Below are 14,714 nucleotides of genomic sequence, written 5' to 3'. Positions count from 1 at the left end.
TCGGTCGTTCTTTAATTAACCGGGGAGTGTTCGCTGCGCTATTATTGAAAGCAGAGTAGCGAGTAATTCCTGGTGAGGAATTGTGTTCTGGTTGGGTAAATTTTGAAAAAGAAAAAAAAATTAATTTAATTTTTTATATATTTGTTTTTTATCATTTTAAAGTGGCGATGTAAAAAATTAATTTAAAAAATAAAAAATTATTATATTAATATATTTTTCAAAAAAAATTAATTAAAAAATAACAACATTTTCAAATACTTTTTTAAACAAAGTACTGCAACATTTTCAAATACTCTTTTAAACAAAGTACGGGCATTAAATTATTAATGGCTGAATGGAGAGTTGAATTCGTAATCCTCGTCAAGAATTTAATAACTACAAATGTTATGTGTTGAATGTAATGTTTATTATTATTAAACTTGATATGGTAATTAAACATTGAAATCTCTTGCTCAACTTCGCTGTATGAGTCATTTAAAATTAAATTGTGTAAAAGTTATTTTAATATGATTTAATTGACTCTTAAAAAATATTTTTTGGTTTTAAAGATAATTTTAAAAAATATTTATTCTTTAAATACTGAAACATTAACATGTTGAACCACTCTGGATTTCATGGTTTAATGTTCCAAAACCATTATTGTGGTCATGAAATATATTGTGGTCATGAAATATATTGAGTTTTAATAACTTTGTTTTCTTTAAAACTATATTTTACATAATAGACACTTTAATAATTAGTAACCTTATATCATGTCACTTTTCACTGCCACCAAAAATATCCCTCTTTAAATGGCTATTTAAATGGATGTTTCGTAATGATTATTTTTAAATGTATATTTTTAAATACAAGAAAATAATACTAAAAAAAATTCCTCTTTAATACATTATTTTTAAATTAACTTTTATTTAAAAATATAACAAAATTAATTAATTTTAAATAAAAAAATCAAGTTTTTATATATTATTTTTAAAATAACTTTTATTTAAAAATATAACAAAATTAATTAATTTTAAATAAAAAAAAATCAAGTTTTTATAAAATAATGTTTGGGCCGCGTTATTGAAGGGCTCCTTGATGATATTCAATGCACAGCAACAATGTCAAACGACAATAATCATCAGAAGTGCGAGTACTTTGATTCTATCAGATAATATATAGCAATGAAAACCATGTCAATGTTTATTAGCTTGTTCCCTAGTGGAATTCTTTTCTGGTACCCACTTCACCCTGTTTTTTAATATATTATAATGAAAAGCTTTGCACTTTCAAATCTTGGTCTAATTTAATTCAAACTGAGATCAAGAATTTGGTCGGTCCATATCCGTATCCTATTAGCGTGATTGGTCAGTTGATTCATTGCTTATGGTAATTTTTGTTTTTTCATTTCAATCAAATAATTTTTTTATCAAAAAATCATCTCAACTAAATAGTTTAAATTATTAGGCGAGGTTTTAAGATATGATATATATTATTTTTTAACACATCTTCTCAAGTGAAAGTTCTTTAAACTTGAAATTTGAACGGATCCACGTTACTTTATACTTAATTTTTTATCAAATAAATTGAGATGGTAAGATTTAAATTTATGACCGTTTTATGATCAAGACTCTGATATCATGTCAAAGATCAATCTCAATTTAATAATTTTAAGTTATTAGATGAGCTTTTAAAATATAATTTATATATATATATATATATATATATATTCAAGATGTCAATATTGTCTGAGACTATTTATGTGCACGTCATAGCAATTACAGGATCGATAATAGCTCACCTTTTCTTTTCAAGAGAAATATCACATTATATAAGTTGGTTGTCCCATGTCAATATTGTTGTTTATTATTGAATACGTGTTTAATACTGAGCTACAAGATGTTTTTTTTAAAATGATTTTTTTCAAAAAAATACATTGATTTTTTTATTTATTTTTAATACCAGTATATTAAAATTATAAAAATATTAAAAAATATAAATTTAATATTTTTTTCAAATATAATATACATAAATACAATTACAAGGTACGTTAAAAAGGGCAGCCTATTAGGTAGAATACGCGTGATTATCTAAAACCAAACCAAGATTTAACTAATTTATTTGTTGATTTTATCTCGTAGGTCTTATTGGTGTTAACCTGTCAAAAACAAGTTTATTTCATCTCCATGGATCTCTATACCCACCAATCTATCATCATAAAATAAATAAATAAAATCTATACCTGCCGGGTTTAGGTTCTCTGATACTTCTTTATTCTGTACGAACAAATGGTAGTGGGCCTAGTGGCACTGTTAAAGTAAAATAAAGCAATAAAGGTATTAGCCCGTGCTCTCTGTTCCTTGTCCTCATCTCCGCTCTTAGATGTCAGGGCGTGTGGCTGGCACCGGTGTTCTTACACGTGGAACACCTCTGACTCCAATGGATCCTCCACTTTTGGTGCCACCTCTTGACATTCCCTATCGACGTGCGCGGGGCTAGCACATGAACGGACAATATCAAAGAAAGATTATTTTCAGTTAGGTTCTTAAAATATCAAAGAAAAAAATATTATTAACTTAGGAAAAAAATTATATTAAATTTATAATAAAAAATAAATTATTAACACTTACTAAAATAAAAAAATAATTTTAATATTCTATAGCACTAGAAGGTACTTATATATATATATATATATAAATTATACTGTTGATGTCTTTTCTTTATTTGAAAAACAATGAAGAACTTGTAAAGAAAAGATGTGAAAGATCTCTAAAATATATCTTCTAAGCTCAATAAAAAATTGAAAAATTAGTTTTTTAATTTTTTATTCTATTTAATTTTAACATAAAGTTTTCTCTTTTTTTTTTCCTTTTTAACTCCATTTTCGTAGAAAATTATAATATTATTCCGGTTTTCAAAAATCTCTTACGTTTTTGTTCTGTTTCCTTCGAATCATGAGTTTGGAATAGTTTATATATAATTAATTATATAGAAAGGATGGCGTGTGCCCCGCACACTTCCACATGGGCACCAAATCACGGCTCCACATGCAAGTGTCTTTTATTCTCGTTTCTTGTCTTTTCCAAATTTGTAATTTGACCTCAAATCTCTCAGTGGCTATCAACATCCACAACAGTCTTGTGCTGCCACACACGCGCCAATTACAAGCTTGTGAAGGTGCTGATCTTGCTGAACACATGCTTTCTTGATTGGCATTTCAATTTAGTATTCAGATTTAATTGTTTCAAGAAGAGAGAGGTTTCAAATGGAATCGAGATCTAAATAAAAATATATTTAATTGAAAAGACAGATGAAATTGTAAAATAAAACAATTATAAAATGTATTTTTAAGTTTTTAAAACTTAATGAATATTAAGATTTTATTTTTTTTTGTTACGAGATAGTAATAAAAAAATCAACAGCAAAATTACCAACTCAACTCATTACTGGTAACAGAAATATCAATGATAATGATAATGATACTAGTGAGTTAATAATTATCATCTGCCTCAGCGGCCGTGCTTGACCAGCCAGCCCAGGGTACTGAAACGGCGAACCCAACCTTTTCATCTTCCCAAATAGCAGCAGCTCACGCATGACTGAATTAGACGTGGACCCAATTTCAAGGAATGGAAAAGCTTCATTAATTCGGTTTAATTAAGCTCTAAACCTTCTATATTTATTGCTCAATTCTCACCATCATCTCATCACTTCAATATTGCCACACAAGAGAATTACATATCTCTGGCAATGGCAGAAAATGGGTACACTGACCTCGAGAAGCAGAAATTGTTTCTTGAAGAGCATGAAGAGAAGCATTTCATGTCTAGTGAGATTGTCCGTGACATTATCATAGGTGTCTCTGATGGCCTCACAGTCCCTTTTGCCCTAGCCGCTGGATTGTCCGGTGCCAATGTGGCATCCAGCATCATTCTTATTGCCGGCATTGCTGAGGTTGCTGCTGGTGCCATCTCCATGGGACTTGGCGGGTAACACTAACATTTTTAATCAAGCCGCTTTCTCAGCTTAGCTATACGGGTTTAGATAATCCATGGCTTATTACAGGTTTTGCAAAACATGAACAGATGTTAACTCATTCCGTGATGACTGGTGCAGGTACCTTGCAGCAGAAAGCGAAGCTGACCATTACACGAGGGAACTAAAAAGAGAGCAAGAAGAGATCATCAGTGTCCCCGATACAGGTTTAAATGCCTCAACACTTTTGATATGTCATGATTAAATTCATAATTTTTCTTTTTTTCCTTGCAAATGTAGCAAAATGCTATTGTAATTATAGTATATGTTTAATTAATAGAACTCTAATAATCTTAACCAACAGAGGCTGCTGAATGTGGAGAAATATTATCACAGTATGGTATTGAGCCACACGAATATGAGCCGGTGGTGAACGCTCTGAGGAGGAACCCCCAGCACTGGCTGGATTTCATGATGAAGTAAAAATCTTGCTATCATCTTCTTGTTCTCTCTCTCTCTGTCTCTCTATTTTGTTTTTTAGCTTGGATACGCAAATTCTTAAAACAATATTTAGATCGTATTATCTAATAGATTAATGTTGCTGTAGGTTTGAACTTGGACTGGAGAAACCAGACCCCATGAGAGCACTACAAAGTGCCTTGACTATTGCTATTTCTTACATAGCGGGTGGATTGGTACCCTTGGCACCATACATGGTCATTCCACTTGCTGAAGAAGCTGTAGTTGCATCTGTTATAATAACCATAGTGGCATTACTACTTTTTGGGTTTGTGAAGGGTTACTTCACTGGTAATAATCCTTTCAAGAATGCTATCCAAACTGCTTTCATAGGAGCCATGGCATCAGCAGCTGCTTATTGCATAGCCAAGGTTTTCCGAGCTTGATTTCTACTTCTTTTGTTCGCACCCTGATCTTGCCCAGGAGCACTTCTACCTGCCTTGTGTTGATCAGTCTATTGTCCCGTCTGGTTGTATCTATTTGCTGCAGTTAATTAGGATAGTAAGTAGTTTTAATGTTGGGTTTTCCATTTCTATTCTCATGGAGGAGCAAATGTCAATTTCATTTTTTAATTAGCAACACCGATTAAAGTAGCCCTGATAGAAAAAGTTCAATTAGTCCTCCACTATTTTTCCAGCAAATTAAGGAGGTGTCGAACAAAAATGCCGGGACCAGAGAGGGCGGGTCAAATCCTACTTGGTTTGCGTAGAACATGGCCAGCGGCGTGTCGTTGTACATGCAACCAAAAGAAAAGAGAAAAAAACATAAAACGATAGGCCCACGACTGTGGGCGACGCCAACAGCTTGCATGTTACAGCATCCAGGTCTGGTAAATTTTACAGGTTGAAAGACAATTTAAATTACCATTAAAAATATATTTTAATTAAAATAATAAGAAAATATTTTAAAAAAAAATATTGAGAAGAAAATATACTAAAACAACTCCGATTTATTCGGACCAATTCAGGTTAACATGTCTAATCCCCAACATGAGTTATGAGACTTTGATAACCTTGTGAAAAACAAATTATATATAAAGGATTAAAACGGAAAAAAATAAAATAAAAAAATCTCGAGTCAACTCGGGTTAACTTATCTAACCCAGGTTATAACACTGGGATAACTCTATAAAAAAAATCATAAAGTCAATTTCTTAATCAACCCAATATTAATAAGATATAAAAAAACAACTGAAAAGGAACTCAACAAAAATATGAGTCAACCTGATCAACTCATAAAACTCGTGACCCGAGTCATGATATCATGATAAGCTCTTACACGCACATATCAATTTTCAATTAATCAAATATTGAAGGATGAAGTTAAGAAAAAAAATCAATTAAAACAAAACAAAAAAAATAACATGAGTTAACCTGTCAAGCCTAGATTATAAAATAAGGATAACTCTATAAAATTAAAATAAATTATGTAGTCTAAAATTTATTAAATTCAATATTGAAAGATGAGATTGAAAAAAAAAATTAAACTTAAAAAATATTAAGGGTAAAATTATAAAAAATCAAAACATTTTATTATTTATTGGTAAAGTGAAATGCCACGATGTTTTAGTATAGGTTTATAATTAATTTTGGCCACATTTAAATGGCAAGTAAAATTACCAAAGTTATGTCTTGCTACATAATCATTCTATCTATACATTTTTTGACATAAAAAAAATCCCTCAACATCAGAAAAAGAGAAGGGTTTGTAAGGATGAAAGAAATGAAAAAAAAAACTATATTAATAAAAATAATCTTACCGATTATTGTAATAAATAAAAGTTTAACTAGAAATAATGAAAAAGATAAATATGATTTACTTGACGACAGGATATCTAATTTCATAATTAAAAAAAACCCATCTAATTTACTTAAATTTCATAACAGATCTAGATGGCGCTGAGGATCAGGAGCGGATTCGTCTAAAACAGCAAAATGCAAAAACTACGAAAAAAACAAAATTACCTTGTATGAAATCTGCGCCAGCATGAGTTGAAAACAACACACCCACCTAGCTATATACCACCACAGGTCCACAGCCCCAGCTTCAATCATCAAAACGCTCCCAGGCAAGGCACGCCCTTCAATGTCCTATTAGGACTCTCCCTCTCCCTCCCGCAGTTGATATTTGTATAAACGTACATAGTAATTGACAACATCACAAAGGCCAAAAATCACCTAATGGCGACTTCGTCACAGGGAGTTGATCTAGATCCCGAGAAACAGACCCTCCTAAACCAGCACAAAGAGAAACACTTCACTGCCGGTGAGATCGTTCGTGACATCATCATCGGTGTATCCGATGGTCTAACTGTTCCTTTTGCTCTCGCTGCCGGTTTGTCTGGAGCTAATGCTACATCTTCCATTGTTCTCACCGCCGGCATCGCCGAAGTTGCTGCTGGCGCCATCTCCATGGGACTTGGAGGGTATTCATTTTTATCGTTAATCATATTTGCTTGTCTTTGATTTTTGCTTTTTAAATTTGTTTGTTTTGGTTTTTTTTTATGATGAGAAACTCTGTAAACCCGAGTCTGCTAATGATATATTTTATGGCTCATTCCTATTTGCTGTGCAGATATCTAGCGGCTAAAAGTGAGGCAGATCACTACGCAAGAGAGCTCAGGAGAGAGCAAGAAGAGATCAAAAGTGTTCCCGATACAGGTTTTTTCTTACAATGATATAGTTTCTTCTTCTCTTTTTTTTCCGGCGATAATGATGTCCGGTTAGGAGACTAGTCTTTTGTCCTTGCCTGATCGAGTTCAATTTGATAATGAAAATAGTACTAATAAAGTACATGGTTACAAGCTAAGTTGCTGTAAAAAGGTGAAAGATGATGGATGGGGTTATTCTTTTTGGGGAAAAAATGCAGAGGCGGCTGAGGTGGCTGAGATACTGGCACACTATGGAATAGAGCCGCACGAGTATGGGCCTGTGGTTAGTGCTCTAAGGAAGAAGCCTCAAGCCTGGCTTGATTTCATGATGAAGTAAGCTTCATTTATCCTCAAACCTCTCTTGTTTGGAATGGTAATTGTTTACTTAATCAGAGTTCTCTGAAAAGATGGAATAACAAGTTGATGTTATTCTTTCAAGATTTATTGCAAAATTTTCCGACATAAAACGCACCAATTTGTTGACAAGTTGAACATCTGCGCCACTATCATATCATGATTACAGTATGTGCAAAGGCCTGATTACGACAAGCCCTGAATAGTCCCCTACCCAGAGCACGGGTGATCTGCAAATTGCACCGCACCCTCCCTGCTTTTATGTTATCCAGCATCACGAGATACCATATAACCTTTTGACTTCCATGTATTTTCTCTTTCCTTTTTCCTTTTTCTAGATAATGTAATAAAGTGGATGCTTGGTTTTCTTTTACTGAGTGAATTTGATTTTAATAATGTTTTTTTTTTTAGAATTTGATTTCAATAACGTGTTGATTTTATACTTTATTAAAACTAGCTAGTTCTTGTACCATATGTGTCATTAGCAAAACCAAGAATACTGAAATGAAGTTATATAATGACATGGATACAGATTTGAGCTAGGATTGGAGAAGCCGGATCCAAGAAGAGCACTGCAGAGTGCGTTGACTATTGCCATTGCTTACATTTTGGGCGGATTCGTACCCCTCATTCCTTACATGTTCATTCCAAGCGCCCAAGATGCTGTGATTGCTTCGGTGATCTTAACTTTGGCAGCTTTGCTGATCTTCGGCTTTGGTAAGGGTTACTTCACTGGTAATAAACCCTTTAGAAGTGCTTTTCAAACTGCCCTTATTGGTGCCATTGCATCTGCTGCAGCATTTGGCATGGCTAAGGCTGTCCACCCATAATCCTCCCAGTCAATATTATGTAATCTCAACAGTTCAAATAATTGCACCCGTTTTTTTTCCGTTTCCCTACCTATGATGATTGCATTCGTTTCAGTATCATGAAGCTTTGATGGGTTTTTGCACATAATTGAGTTGCTTCGTTGTGCATCTAAATATCGTTGTTAGCAGAGTCGAGCTCTGCCCGATATGTGTTTCTTGTTACCGTTCAAATTTCGAAATGCTTGTCTGCCCCTTCGTTTCCCCAACATTTAGACCTTATTGCTCCATCAAAATACAATCATCACGCACCAAGCTTTCTGGCCCAGCTGTAAAGACAAGGTTTTCTTACTTCTGTTATCTGGGTTCAAGACTCAACGTGCATGCCTGTCATCCCCACGGTATCTTACTTGCCTATTGGGCTTGTAGGATGTTTAGTGGGTCCGGGGATTAGTTGTGGTGCGTGTAAACTGACCCGGACACCCCAAGTTACCAAAAAAAAATATATATATACAATCATCACTCCTACCCTAATTTTCATTCCCATACCCTGATGTTCCCCATCATTTGCTGGTGGGTCTTTAGCTGGGTGATGCAAGTTTTGATTTGCTTAGATAACCTCTGTATGTACAGTATCTGTGTAGCATCATCAGCAGGCTGATGATTGAGTTAGTACTCCTGACATACAATAGAAAATTAAGCCGTGAAGGTGGTCAAATATTTAACTAGTTTTTCACTCTTTAGGTTCATATTGATAGTGGCAATCTAGAGCCGTTAACTGTGCTGCTAAAAATATCATAGAATGAGACGGAATAATGCATGTTTGGCAGCCATGCACAGGTCTTCTACTACCAGTTTAACCCAGAGAAACCTATATTAACCTCATTATATCCTCTCTCTCTCTCTAAGATAGTGTTTAAGCATTTGTGCTGCAACACCCACCCTCAGCAGATTCTATTATCCTCGCGCAGAACACTTCCAAAACCATAAGAAAGCCATTTACAAGGATAATGCAGTTAGAGGAGCAAAATCATTTGGATAGCAATATAACCAGATGGATGGTTCAATCACAGTACTGCAGCTAAGCTCCCGAAGGGCTTCCAAAAAAAAAAAAGCGCTTATATATATATATAAAATCGAATGCCTATTACATTTTAGAATACTGAATCTATTAAGTAAAAGGCAATGACTATATAGCATTGTTGAAGTTTATAGCAAATAATGGGTGACGCCATTTTCGAGGAACAAAATACAGCCAAGCAATTCCTCCCAGAAGATGTCGAGAAAACATGCCCCCGCACCTAAATCTATAAATCGACAAATAAAGAGGAATCAGCGTATGGGAATTGTACTAACTGGCATGAACATGATACTCTGACAACTTTGAAAGACAGTGCAATCTTAAAGTAAAAAGATTTCCTCTAATTGTAAATAACAGAATTTTTTGTAATGGTTTGTGAAGGAAGAGAGACCAGAGAAAACCAACTTACATTGTTTAGTTAAAATTGCCTGTCTGATACTAATACGTCTTTCTATGTAGTATGTTACAGCGTGTTAGTGGTTTGGCTCCGAAGCCAATAGACCCATCTGCTCTGTTAGAATTTCCAATTTCTGAGACTTCTCAAAGTGAGGTCCTTCATCAGTTGCTTTGTTCTCCAAGTCATTGGACTTCTCCATCTGTTCTATTAAATATTCAAAACTTTGGGATCTCTCCAGCTGCGTTCCAGCAATTTTTGTTCCGGTATCAGTTTCAGTATCAGTGCTCTCTTCAGAACCGGGTTTGGTGTCTTTAATATTCTCAATGAAAGGATTGGCTAAAAGCAGTTGTTCCCAAGAACCATCATCCGCAAATTCTGGTAAAACAAACGAGGTATGATTTTCAAAACCCAAATTTTCATCCATAAGAAGTTCCATAAAATCTGGGCTCACAAAAAAATCTTTCATCCCATCGGAAGATGGGTTAGATTCTCGTGGATTTTCTGGACCAATTGGCGGTGCATGTCCAGGCTCGAACATCTCATCCACTGGTGGCTGGTACCTTACTATCATTCCCTCAGAAGCCAACTGCTCAGCATCATCTGCACCCTGCTCCACTATGCTTCCTGGCTCAGCTATCCGCCAATTATTTTCCTTTTTGTTTAGTAGCTGAGCTAGAAACCCTGGGCTTTGCATTGCCATCACTAAAAAAGACAGCATCTGCTGCTGATTTTTTTCCATTCCTTGAAGGCGATCCCTCAACAGGAGCAACTTATTGTCTGCAGTTTCCTGGTGCTGCCTGAGCTTAACCAACTCCTGTGTAACTGCATTTCTACCTGTCTTCAGGCTCTCAACTTCCTTCCAGAGACCCACATTTTCAACATTTTCACAATGCTCAATGGAGTTGTCTTGCTGCTGCACTGACTTTCGATTGTCTGTGCCCTGAGAATTTTTCCTCCTGCAGATATTCTTTAACAAATGTTTCTGCCCTCTGATAAATCCGTCATTTGCAAATTCCCACTGATCTGTATCAATTTTTCTAAATCCCTGAAACAAGTTTATGACTATTAGATACTTGAATAAAGCATGTAATTTCAAATTAAAAGCACAGACCACAGCAGTGAGGGTGGGAGGAGGGGTTAACATGTATGGCAACTGAACCACTTCATTCTTTACCATAAACAGGGGTTGCACTGCATAATTTTGTCACAAGAAATGATATCCAAAGTTAAAACCTTGAAGCTTCCTACACACATTATGTAGTGTTTCCCCAAAGAGAAACTTTCAGAAACCAAGTTTTAAAAGGCCAAAGGCCCTTGCAAATATCAAACAAGAGGATGAATGAACAAGGGAATACTATGGGAATATTGGTCAATTTTTGCTTTACTTAATATTTCATTTAGTTCTAGATCATTACAAAATTACTCAAATAAAAAAGAGACATGCATCAGTTTAATTTTAATCATTCTCATAGGAACAGGTGAAGACTAGTTAGCTTATTTTGCAATGAATTTTTTAACTACAAACAGAACTTTTACAAATAAAAAGATAACACTGCAATATTTTAGCAAGAATCACTTTCGAACAACTTATTCAAAGAACAACCTAGCAACTATGCAATTCTGAACCTTTGTGTCCACCCCCTTTGTTTTCTAAGCAAGGTCAGACTTGAACCAGGACCTTGTCTAGTCTAACTCTAAGACTGGGAAAGGCAAAATCAAATGAGTAAACCCAATGAAAATGGACATAGAATTGCCACAATGTTCTCCTCAAAAGGGGGAAATAGTATGCCTATATGTGCGAAAGAACAGCAACCAACTAGAATCAATCCTCTTTTACAAGTGCACAGTTTACTAGCCAAATTGTTCCTGGAAAGATGCACAGAGAACAGCAGGGGAACAGTAATAGCTGAAATAATATCAGTCTTAACTTTAATCTAGTGCTGCTTGGACACATATAACTCATGTTAATGAGTCTATACATTGCAATTCATGCTAAAGAGGAGTTAATTGGCTCCCTTTTCTCCCATCCCCATCATTTCCTACAACCCGTGTTCACCCAATGCCAGCACAAGTACACGAGAAGGGAAAAATAAACACAAAGGAAAATGTTCAGAAAAGACCTTCAAAACAAGTGAAAATCACAACACAAGATGAGTAATGTATCAAGAAATACCAAAGCTATAAAATTTGCAATGGCAAACTTGGCATGCAACAAGCAAGGTGTAAGATCTTTATCGATCTTATCAGCCACACATCCCCAGGAATTGCTTCACTGCCACATGGGGACAACCTTAGCTGTATCCTGCCTCTCTAATACAAAAATGGCAATATTCTACGAAGAAAGTATTAAAACACAGAAGCAAGACCCCTGGTAAAGATTCAAGAACATTGCCTTTACACCCAACCAGCTAGTTAATAACAATTAAGAAACCATATCTTGGTACTATATACCATTATTAAAAATCTAAAGCGTTGAAAGCAACGTACAAGTTCATATTGTGTTTCAAGAATCTAGAAATGCACATATAAGAATATCGTCTTGAAGCTAACATTTCTAGAAACGGAGGGATCCCTTCTTTAGTATGTAAACCTACATTCAAAGATAATATCTTCCTCAGCACTATACTTTTTATATTGCTGGTTACCAGTCCATGCTTGATATTTTATTTCCATGGGAACATAATTCAGTTAAACCCTGCTTCGAAAATTCAAAAGATTGTTTATATTAAAGACAATAAACTAACCCAGAATTTTAAATATTGTTCACATCAATTTTGGTATTCGAAAAATTCATAACATCCGTTTAGTAATAATCAATCAATAAAGAACCCCACAATTAAAATTCAATCGCACAACCAAAACAGAAAAGAAGCAAGCAAAAGAAGAAGAAAAAAACCATTGAAGAACATAAAGAAAGAAACAAAGAAAACTTACATAGATATTGAGCTGCCTGACAAAACTAGAAGAATTGCTGTGCTTGAAGTACCTAGGCAGTAAGTGGACAGAGAATTCAGTCATGTCCCATATAACAAAGCTGTCATTGGTCTGGCTCCATGAGATTATCGAATTTGTTGATTCATCATCAACCATTTCATAGCATTTCTTCAAGAAAGGAGCCACCCCACTTTCGCTTGATTTCACCATTGCTGCAAAATATCAACAGACTTTTCTTTTTTTGGTTCTGGAGAAGACCGGCTTTCTCTTCTGTTTGGATGGAGAGGTCAAGAAACCTGCCAATCTATCTGAGACCTGAGTGAGTCCACTCCAGGTAGGGGTGGAAAAGCATAAGACAACAAGGGTATAAAGGGAATAAAAGTTATATGGTTGTTGTACGGAGGGGTATGGCTGGGATTTGCGTTGGGTTCTGTACAGTATTGTGCTTGCTGTCCGGGGAAGTTTGGAATTGCAATGCGTGATAAGGGGGTGGTAGGCAGGTGGATTATTTGTTTAAAATTTGAATTTGTTTTTGTTTAAAATTAATTTTTTAGTGTTTTAAATTTTTTTAATGTGTTGATATAAAAAATTACAGAAGATGGTTAATTATTGTATTTTTTTATTTAATATAAAAAATAAGTATTTGGTGTGTTAAATAATTTTTATTTTTTATACTAGATTTTATATATAATTATGTTTGATGTGTGATTGGTGGGTTGTTTTGATTCGTTCATCTTTTCGTTTCTTTTTTTCCTTGGAAGTTAATGGGAAGCAAGTAGGAAGGAAGGGGCATTCTAAAAGGGGAGGAAAAAAAGGCCGAAAGGGGGGATTGAGCAGGCAAGAAACACCCCGACAAGTACCTTTTTGACAATCACGAAAAAGAAAAACCGAAGCCGTGACCACGCGCTCCAAAAACGTTGTCGTTCTTGGTGGTCTATTTACGTCTTCATCCTAGTCAGAAGGGTTGTTGTGAAACGACCTCGTTTTCTAATTTCATTCAAAACAACCAAAGTTTAGTTAGGTACTCTGATCTCAGGTACGCTTGGTATTGCTGTACTTTTAAAATACAATTGTTTTTACATAATTTTTATGTAAAAATAATCTTTGGTTAATGCATATTTTATTTTAAAATAAAAAAATGTGTCACTTTAAAAGAAAATTGATTTGCTTTTGAAACAAAGAAATGCTTCTCATGCTTTTAATCGAAAGCACAGCTACTTGTTGACGAATTTATTTTTAAAAAATTAAAATGACAACTTTCTCTATTATTTGTTTTTATTATTACATATATCAAATATGCTAGTGTTTTATATAACTCAATTTTATATTTTTTTTATCATATCACTAGTTTAATTGAAATAATGCATATATATGTATATTATTCATCATATTTAACTTTTTTTAATTTGTTTTAAATTAACTAAAAAAGCTAAAATTGTGGAACTGTATAAAACTACACGAGATCTAAAAATTGTGGCTTTTCAAGTTAAGCGTCTTTCATGAGTTAATTTTATAGATTTTAAAGCTAGCTAGAAAATTAATTGTTTTTAAAAATATTTTTTATTTTAAAATATCTTTTTATATTAATACATTAAAATATTTAAAATAAAAATAAATTTTTCTTAAAATATTTTTAAAACATGAAAATACAAGATATTAATGTATCAGTAAAACACATGTGATTCTCCACAAAGTGTTCTGTGTCGGCATTTCTCAAGATTATTATAATTTAAATTTTCTTCTCGTTGTTGCAGGGAAACATAACAATTTCGAACCAAAAATTGTATCAAATTCATACTGAATTTGCATAAACATTTTTCTACTTAAATACCAAGCTAAATGGTTGGTTAATGTATTTTTTCCTAGAATCCATAATAACTCTTCAATTTTTTTAAAAAAAAAATCCATGTTTAAAATGAAATATAAATTATTGAAATAAAGTAAATTAGCGAATTAGAAATAAGTAAATAAAGTAAATTAGTCAAATATTCACATGTTTATTCATTGTTTTCTTATTAT

At 33.8% G+C, this 14,714-nt stretch overlaps 3 protein-coding genes across 3 annotated transcripts; 2 read left to right on the top strand and 1 right to left on the bottom strand.

Moving 5' to 3' along the window:
• Positions 1 to 3,464: 3,464 nt before the first annotated feature.
• LOC133695767 (vacuolar iron transporter 1-like) lies at positions 3,465 to 5,063 on the top strand. The gene is made up of 4 exons (XM_062117711.1): positions 3,465 to 3,968; positions 4,096 to 4,181; positions 4,319 to 4,433; positions 4,562 to 5,063. Exons 1-4 carry the CDS (start codon positions 3,730 to 3,732, stop codon positions 4,857 to 4,859), a joined length of 738 nt encoding a protein of 245 aa, XP_061973695.1. The 5' UTR covers positions 3,465 to 3,729; the 3' UTR covers positions 4,860 to 5,063.
• A 1,331-nt stretch (positions 5,064 to 6,394) lies between these two features.
• Positions 6,395 to 8,434, top strand: LOC133697480 (vacuolar iron transporter 1-like). The gene is made up of 4 exons (XM_062120058.1): positions 6,395 to 6,898; positions 7,048 to 7,133; positions 7,342 to 7,456; positions 8,010 to 8,434. The coding sequence occupies exons 1-4, from the start codon at positions 6,654 to 6,656 to the stop codon at positions 8,305 to 8,307; spliced, it is 744 nt and encodes a 247-aa protein (XP_061976042.1). The 5' UTR covers positions 6,395 to 6,653; the 3' UTR covers positions 8,308 to 8,434.
• Positions 8,435 to 9,281: 847 nt separating this feature from the next.
• On the bottom strand, positions 9,282 to 13,155 carry LOC133697479 (heat stress transcription factor A-8). Its single transcript, XM_062120057.1, has 3 exons — positions 12,696 to 13,155; positions 9,774 to 10,806; positions 9,282 to 9,590 (listed from the first exon to the last, which is right to left on the bottom strand). The coding sequence occupies exons 1-2, from the start codon at positions 12,903 to 12,905 to the stop codon at positions 9,838 to 9,840; spliced, it is 1,179 nt and encodes a 392-aa protein (XP_061976041.1). The 5' UTR covers positions 12,906 to 13,155; the 3' UTR covers positions 9,282 to 9,590; positions 9,774 to 9,837.
• Between the last annotated feature and the right edge of the window lie 1,559 nt (positions 13,156 to 14,714).

Source organism: Populus nigra, chromosome 6, assembly GCF_951802175.1.
Source record: "Populus nigra chromosome 6, ddPopNigr1.1, whole genome shotgun sequence".
In the NCBI taxonomy this organism is placed as follows: Eukaryota; Viridiplantae; Streptophyta; class Magnoliopsida; order Malpighiales; family Salicaceae; genus Populus; species Populus nigra.
Note: the sequence above shows the minus strand (reverse complement) of the source record. Positions and strands in the feature narration are given on the sequence as shown.

Excerpts from the sequence above, each read along its gene's own strand:
- LOC133697480 (XM_062120058.1), top strand. The coding sequence starts at position 6,654 with ATGGCGACTTCGTCACAGGGAGTTGATCTAGATCCCGAGAAACAGACC. Across the intron at positions 6,899-7,047 it reads ATCTCCATGGGACTTGGAGG|ATATCTAGCGGCTAAAAGTG; the intron begins GTATTCATTTTT and ends TTTGCTGTGCAG. Across the intron at positions 7,134-7,341 it reads CAAAAGTGTTCCCGATACAG|AGGCGGCTGAGGTGGCTGAG; the intron begins GTTTTTTCTTAC and ends GAAAAAATGCAG.
- LOC133695767 (XM_062117711.1), top strand. The coding sequence starts at position 3,730 with ATGGCAGAAAATGGGTACACTGACCTCGAGAAGCAGAAATTGTTTCTT. Across the intron at positions 4,182-4,318 it reads CATCAGTGTCCCCGATACAG|AGGCTGCTGAATGTGGAGAA; the intron begins GTTTAAATGCCT and ends CTTAACCAACAG. Across the intron at positions 4,434-4,561 it reads TGGCTGGATTTCATGATGAA|GTTTGAACTTGGACTGGAGA; the intron begins GTAAAAATCTTG and ends ATGTTGCTGTAG.
- LOC133697479 (XM_062120057.1), bottom strand. The coding sequence starts at position 12,905 with ATGGTGAAATCAAGCGAAAGTGGGGTGGCTCCTTTCTTGAAGAAATGC. Across the intron at positions 10,807-12,695 it reads TCAGGCAGCTCAATATCTAT|GGATTTAGAAAAATTGATAC; the intron begins GTAAGTTTTCTT and ends AACTTGTTTCAG.